This window comes from Cynocephalus volans, chromosome 3 (genome assembly GCF_027409185.1).
Source record: "Cynocephalus volans isolate mCynVol1 chromosome 3, mCynVol1.pri, whole genome shotgun sequence".
Lineage (NCBI taxonomy): Eukaryota > Metazoa > Chordata > Mammalia > Dermoptera > Cynocephalidae > Cynocephalus > Cynocephalus volans.
In genome coordinates, this window is record NC_084462.1 from 172,568,780 (window position 1) to 172,576,318 (window position 7,539).

The following is a 7,539-nucleotide window of genomic DNA, read 5'->3' on the forward strand; positions in this document are numbered from 1 at the left end:
CTCTCTTCTCTGCCAAAGCACCATCTTTCAAACATCCATATTTCAATGTGGTTCACAAATCACAGATCCTCTATTGGAAGAAGAGAGGTTTCCATGGTAACATGCAAATGACTTTTTCAATTCTTAGTAACTCCCTTAATATATCTTTTATAAACAAAGCATATTGCACACATTTGGAATAAAGAGAAGTATATTTTATTTATGGAAGGAGTTAAAAAGAAAAGGTCATGTCAAAGAAAAATTTTATAATAAATAAATTTCCTCTGCAGAACCTCAAAAGGAGTTACTTAAAAATAAAAGTATAGCACTTGGTTTTTTGAAAAAGATGGCATGAGGGCCGAGCCCGTGGTGCACTCAGGAGAGTGCGGCGCTGGGAGTGCAACGACGCTCCCGCCGCGGGTTCGGATCCTGTATAGGAATGGCCGGTGCACTCACTGGCTGAGTGCTGGTCACGAAAAAGACAAAAAAAAAGATGGCATGAAAGACATATCTGATAAACATGCTGGCCCAACCTGAAAGCGATGTGGTACCTCACTAGGTCCACTTCAAAGCTCAGAACTTCATCTTCTAGGTCCTTAATGATATAATCATTTAACACGTGACAAACTGTCCATGTTTTATATCTGACCCTAAGAACACACCAAAGAGTTAGGACAAAAACCTTTTTGTCTTAAAGACTTAATCAAGTACTCAGAAAATGCAACATCCTTCATCCTAACATCTCAGTCCTAAAATAAAAATATTCTGGAAAAAGTTGAATGCTCCAGTCTTGTTTTGGTCAGACTTTATAGACACTGAAACTACTACCAAAAATAGAAACAACATGGATACAACGAAGAGACACACATTCTCACATCAAGCCTTTAACATGATTGGTCTGGATCCAGATCCCTTCTATCTTTGGATCTGTGTCTCTGTACAAAAGAAACGCCTGAACCGTGTTGACAGTTTGGCTGTAAAGGTTGGTACTACAGGTTACTTTCAAAGATTAAAGATGACAACAATTGATTACTATTGAATTACAGGAATAATGTTGAGAACCGAAAGTCAAAACTAAGAAATTAAAACCAGAGCAACAAATAAACTCATGAACCAGATCAAAAGCTGGGTTACAGAAAGATATGTGCCTCATACATAAAATGAGATTGATGTAACTTAACCTAGAATTATTACGCAAGAAATAACCTTAGAGATTAAACATTTTTTCCAAACCCCTTCTTTATGGTTGGGGGAAAAAAGAGTCCCAGAGACATGAAGTGGCTTGTTCATACCTTAAAAGAACATCAAGTTATTCCACTAATAAGTACTAAAACCCATACAAATTTTGTAAACTCCACTTACTGTTTTGTTCTCCTCAGGTGCCAAAGTTCACGCAGTTATATAAGTAAGAATTCTAACATGACTACAAGGTGTGTTTTGGGGTCTGTGTTTCTAACTAAGTAGAATTAATAGTCAAATGTGAAGAAATAAATTGCCAGCTGTCACAATACTCAATCAATCTTAAGCATAACTGCAGAGGCCTGATGTATTTAGCACCTCTCCCAAAATTGGTAACTTATTCCTAAGAGGCAGGGATACAGTGAATAAGATTAATTATTAGAAACATACAGCTTCATATGCTATTCTACAAAAAAACAAGAATTCCTATGCCTAAGTTTAATAGCTAATACCACTTATTTAAAAAAATATGACTATACAATTCTAAGACTATATCCATAAACAAGTATTTGTCAGTAAGATGATACAGAACAAAAAAAGAGAATGATCAAATATTCAATTACTTGAACGGTATGGTCAGTCTGCTAATTTTTTTCTCTGAATTACTGTATAACTTAGGCAGAAGTCAAACTCTTTGCTGAAAACACATGAAAATTACAATTCCATAGCTAAAATTAAATTTGATTGTAAAAATAGCAAATGCAGCTCAAAACTTATATATGTTTACCAATTGTTAGTACAGAGCAACAACTTTAATAAGATCATGAGTACATAAAATTAAAATGGTAAACAATGATCGCTAGGAGTTGAATGTGACCAATAAAGGTATTTTTACAGAATGAAAACTGATGGAAGGAGAGAAGTAAACTAACACTTATTGCATATCAGGCATTGTGCTAGCACTTTAGCAATATACCAGGTTAATCATCTTAATTATCACAACAACCCCATGAGGTAGCTGTTATTATTACTCTCATTTTACAGGTAAGAAACAGAAAGCTTAAGTAATTTGCCTAAGGTCACACACACAACTAGTCGGTGGCAGGGCTGTGACTTGAATCTAGATCTGTTTGACTCCTAAACCCACAATCTTTTCACATTACCCACAAAACATGGATTAGTCTACAATCTATTCCTTTAAAAAATACTATAGAAGGATTTTCATCATAAAAACCACAACCCAACTTTTTTTGTAGTTTTTTGGTTTTGTTTTTGTTTTTTTGTCTTTGCTCTCATGTCTGGAAAGCCTGCAGAATTAAGTCTATAAAAGTGAAATAAAATTCAAATCAGTTCTGTGTTTATAACCACACCTTGCACATGAGTTGCACACTTTAGCTTTTTTCAAAGTGTTTTCGTAAATTTTGACTCACGTTATCATCACAACACCCCTGCAAGGGAAAGCTGATGCGATCCTCATTCTGCAGATGAGGTTTCAACTATGTGAGCTACTCGACAACACACAGCAACTTGAACACAGAGTTGGGACCAGAATCTACCCATCCCGACTCTACTGCCCTTTCCATCACACCCTTTCAGATGCAAAAGATAACGATTTCTATATCTGAGGCAACACTCTCTCCATCTTTTTTTTTTAACATGGCAAACGATTCTGTAATTTATATATGGGAAATATATACTGTTCTTTGACATGTTCTTTCTTCCTATTCTACGTGAATAAAACAATTCTGAGGTAAAATTATCTTTCACTTTTTTTGATTTTCACCATAATATCCATGCTAAAGTGACTGAATTTAAATGACAGGACATGTATATAACAAGTGATTTCATTATAACCATGAAAAGCTAGAGCCAATAACAGCAAAAGCAATTTCCATTCATTCAATACATAAAAAATAATCTAGAATTAGGTAAGATTAACTTACATATAGCCATTGGTAGAAAAGATGTGCTAAGATATTCAATAATATCCTTGTGCAGAAATGGAGGAAAGGTAGCTAACGTTGATATCATCGTGTAGGGCAAAGTACTCAGAATATCATCATTCAGAAAGGGTAGCAAACATGTAGTTGTATAAAATATTGACTGTCCAAGATCTACAAAACAAAATTAAGTAATCAGTCACTGAATACTTGCCATTAACAAAATATGCTAATTTTACATTTTGAGTTTTAATGAGCATTTAAATTATAAGCAACTATTGCTCCCTTTCTGTTAAGAGTTCTGAAACATACTCCTTACTATAGTGTGCTATGTTTACAGAGGTTGGTCAATAAATGACTGATGGACAAATATATTAAAAAATATAAATATCTATTACATGAGCGTTCAGCACCCTATCAATCTTCAGTAATACATGGTATTAATATTACTACTTGATCTCATAAATTCAAAGCCCTTCCCATGTGAAAATGAACCCTGAAATCCTTTCAGTGTTCTTACCTCAATTACATTTTACACAAGGTAACTGAGGCACAATGCTGTTAGATTACTTGCCCAATGGAAGTTTTAGAAAAGTCAAGGGCAAGACTAGAAATAAAACCAGGCTACTTCTGCTCTGTTAACTAAACCACAATGGTCCTACATCTGAAGTCTTAGGCAGTAGGGTAATTTGCAACTCCAGAAAAGTGGCAGATTCAGCAAGCACCAAAGAAAGGAAGCCATAAGCTAGTACTGCATGACCCTGTGTATTTAGCAATCAATTATCATGAAAGGAAGTGCCATGTGATAATAATATATCAACATTTTTAAATGGGGATAGTAATGATACCTACCTCACTTTATTAGAAGGATTGTTAGGAGGTTTAAATGAGAAAAATGTAAAGTGCTTCGCATAGCACATAATGTGTGTTCCACAAATATTAGCCATTATTATTAATATTAATAGTTACTATTGTTATTACCTGCACAAGGAGTAAAAATAGAGGACATTCAAAAACCATAACTATTTAGTTTTAGAATGCATGTAGACCAAATTCCATCACACTAAATGGTACATTCTAATATTTGTAGACCTTCCAAAATACAGGCCATCAGCCAAGAATTGACAATAAAGACTTTGGTCATTTTCGTATTCATTATAATAGAAAAGAATAGATTTTTGTTTGTTTTGCAGCAGATTTACCTTCTTAGTCTTATTTTGATCCTGACATTATTTCTGATTATCATTAGAATTAATATGCCATCTCAACAGGAACATCAACTGACAACAGGGAGGATGTGGCCATATGGCTCATTGGGAAGCCAGGGTCAGTCAACCTTGGGCGCAAATCAATGAAATGGAAAATTTACAGGTGTTTTACAAACTGAAGCTGTGTCTAAGAGACACCTCAGCTGCTTTCAATAAGGCTTTTAGCCTAATTACAGAACATTAGCACTGAAAGGGGCCTGAGGGCCCACCTGGAGTATTTTTCATATGAGGAAACTGAGGTCCAGAGAGGGGAAGTGATTGCCCAAGATCACCTGAGAGCTGGTAGCTAAACCGTGACAAAAATGCTGCCTAATGCTCTTCCCTGTACACCACCCACACCCAGGGTGAAGACAGCCGTGGCGGTGGCTACGTGGTGCAGTGGCTCTCAAACTCAGTGTGCAAGAGAAGCACCCCAGGGGAGCTTGCTAGAAATTCAGGTCCTCAGGACCCCTCAGTGATTCTTATCCAGAAGTCCCAGGATAGGACCCAGGATTCCGTGTTCCAAACTCCCTAGGTGATTCTGATGTTCTGCAGACTATGCTTAGGGAAACAGTGCTGCACTGTTTCTCTAAACCATTCACTAGAATGGTCTAGTGAGTTCCTTCCTATCTTATAAGCTCTATTATGCAGAACAAGAACGCAATAAGTCCATAGCAATGAAGAGTAAAGTCACAAAACAGCTGTAGGTATAAGAGCAAAAATGTAAATTATCTCCCCTGAAATTTTCACAATTTTCACATTAATTGCAATTATATGGGTTGCAATTTACCAAATTCAATGTCTTTATCTTATTCAAGGGGGGTTGAAGGTAAAGGATAGCTGCCCAATACAGTGGCCCATGCCAGGACAAGGCAGGTCAATGGTGAGTTTAGCACTGGTAGTCACAAAGGAGAGGCACTGTAAGACCCCCACCACAGTCAGCTCTGGTAGTCTAATATCCAGAATCATTTCATTTAAGTTCTGAGCTGGGAGAGGATCACAGTAAAAGTGGCTAGTCTTAAGATGGCTACAAAATTATACAATAAGCAACTTTACACATTTCTACACTTTTTATATTCACTATAATACAGAACGATAAATATATGAAAAATAAATTCAATAATCACAATTTCATCATTTTTATGAAAGTACATTTTTTTTTAATTTTTAAAATCAGGAACACATCATACTAAATAACCACTAAGCATTATCTTAGGAAAGTTAGCCATAACTAAAAAGCAAAATAACCACCACCACCCACCCATTTCCCAAAATTCCAATTTTTCTGTACAGTGAAACTTTGGTTGTCGTACTTCCAGAGACCAAATTTATCAGTGTTTTACAGTTAAGACAACTAATGTTTTAAAGTGCATTTTCTGCAAAAATCCCTGTTCTTACTGTATGGTTTTGCATTTGATTTTCCCAAATACATTTTGGCAGTAGATATTATTATACTTTTCATGGCTTAAAAGAATTTGACTAGCAAGCAAGATAATGAAATTGACTAAAGACACACAGTAGAAAGGGGAAAGAGTTAAGAAAAGAAACATGCTCTTAGGTTTCTATTCTGAAGTATACTTTGTTAACACTGTATGCTATACCCTATATACAGCATATAGCACCATTATATTCTGTACTAACATTTTGGTACAACATTTTGTAATGACTATTGACTGTTAATTAAATTTGGAAGAGTTCTTAGAGATTTCTTCTTATCTAACTTCCTGACTTTCAAGACAGGAAAAATGGATCCCAGAGAGATTCTGTGATTTGTCCCAAAAAATCACAGAATCAGTCAGTAGATCAGAGCCTGCTCTTCAAGCTTTGCCTCTTACATTTTCTGGAGGCAAGCTTTAAAATCTTAGCTCCCCAATCATAATTTCAACAAGAATCCCCATGAATAAACTGATCAGGGGAAAAGAGAGAATTTCTTGTTAGTCCTTCCTCCTTCCTCCAGTCTATTCTCCCCCAATACAGGCTCCCTTGGATAACTTCCCTCTGGCAGTAAAACAGTGTAAAATGATAATGGGAAACACCATTATTAAGTTTCAGTGTAAGAAAGGCTTTAGCCACACAAAGCCCTTTCACATGATTTATTACAACAACAGTCCCTGAGCCCCTTACTCAGCATCCTATACATTCATAATATATGTGCACACTTCCAAAGGTTTCGATTAAATGCTCACCGTGTTGGCCATGCTGTAGTAAAGGAACTAGATCCAGGAGAGTCACCAAAGTCACGTAGAGGCCTTGGTAGTCCAAAGAAGGGTAGTCTGACAACTGTGCATCACGACTTTGCGGGCCGCGTTCTGAGGGAGCATCTCGCAGGACGCTGTAAAGGAGGGAGCGAGTAACAGTAGGGTTGATGGAACTGACCTGCGGTCTTAGAGATGGGGTGAGTGGGAATGGCACAGGAAAAAGACACATGGTCATGGGCACTGTCAAATTGGAGGCATCTTGGTTTTCCTTCTTCCCTGTGCGGGACAAAATGCTGTTGGGGGGACAAAGAAAAAAAAGAGACAACAAAGACACAAAGAACAGCACATTACATTGAAATGACACTCTAAAACAAATAATAAAACACCAGATACATCCCACATAAGATGCAATTGCCACACCAGCAGGGTCTACAAATCTAGTGCTGGTCACATTGCTTCAAGCTCAGAGATACCAATAACACAAGTGTACTTTGTGGAAGTTTCATTGCATCTCATGTGTTATCTGGTTAGTAAGGAGCAAAAATATAAAAATGCATGTTTCAGTGCCAAACCCATGTTTTACAGTTCATCAATTTGGTGAAGGAGGTTTCCTGGAAGGAAAAGCAATGGCTTTGTCTAATGATGAAGGGCTCTTATTTCTAATTATAAGGAGCTTTCAAAAGAAAAGAAGTTTTCAGCAAGACTGTCTTAATCAGGTAAATAGAAACTTGCAAAATATAGGTACGGCACTTGCAGAAACATGTTTTAGCAAAGAATAAACATGTGTGTTTATTAAGAAAGTCTTAAAAATCACATGTTTATTGCATCAAAATAATGTCTATATGTATATTATGATACTGTTTCATGACATTCTGTCAGTATCATTTGAGATAATGAAGTTTAAACAGGCATATGAATTTAGAAATAATACATATTTCTAAAATGTTAGCTAAACTACATTGGAAAAGCTATAAAATAATATATACTAGATGGTCC

At 36.2% G+C, this 7,539-nt stretch overlaps 1 protein-coding gene across 3 annotated transcripts in view; it reads right to left on the reverse strand.

The window, feature by feature from the left end:
- Positions 1 to 3,204, reverse strand: part of UNC79 (unc-79 homolog, NALCN channel complex subunit) — a 187,150-nt gene extending 183,946 nt beyond the window's left edge. For 2 of the 3 annotated variants that reach the window (XM_063091208.1, XM_063091206.1), the window contains exon 1: positions 3,102 to 3,204. In XM_063091208.1, the coding sequence (XP_062947278.1) occupies positions 3,102 to 3,189 (88 nt within the window). In that variant the 5' untranslated portion in view covers positions 3,190 to 3,204. The remainder of the gene's footprint in view (positions 1 to 3,101) is intronic. The other variant, XM_063091207.1, reaches the window with a different exon arrangement.
- Positions 3,205 to 7,539: the final 4,335 nt, after the last annotated feature.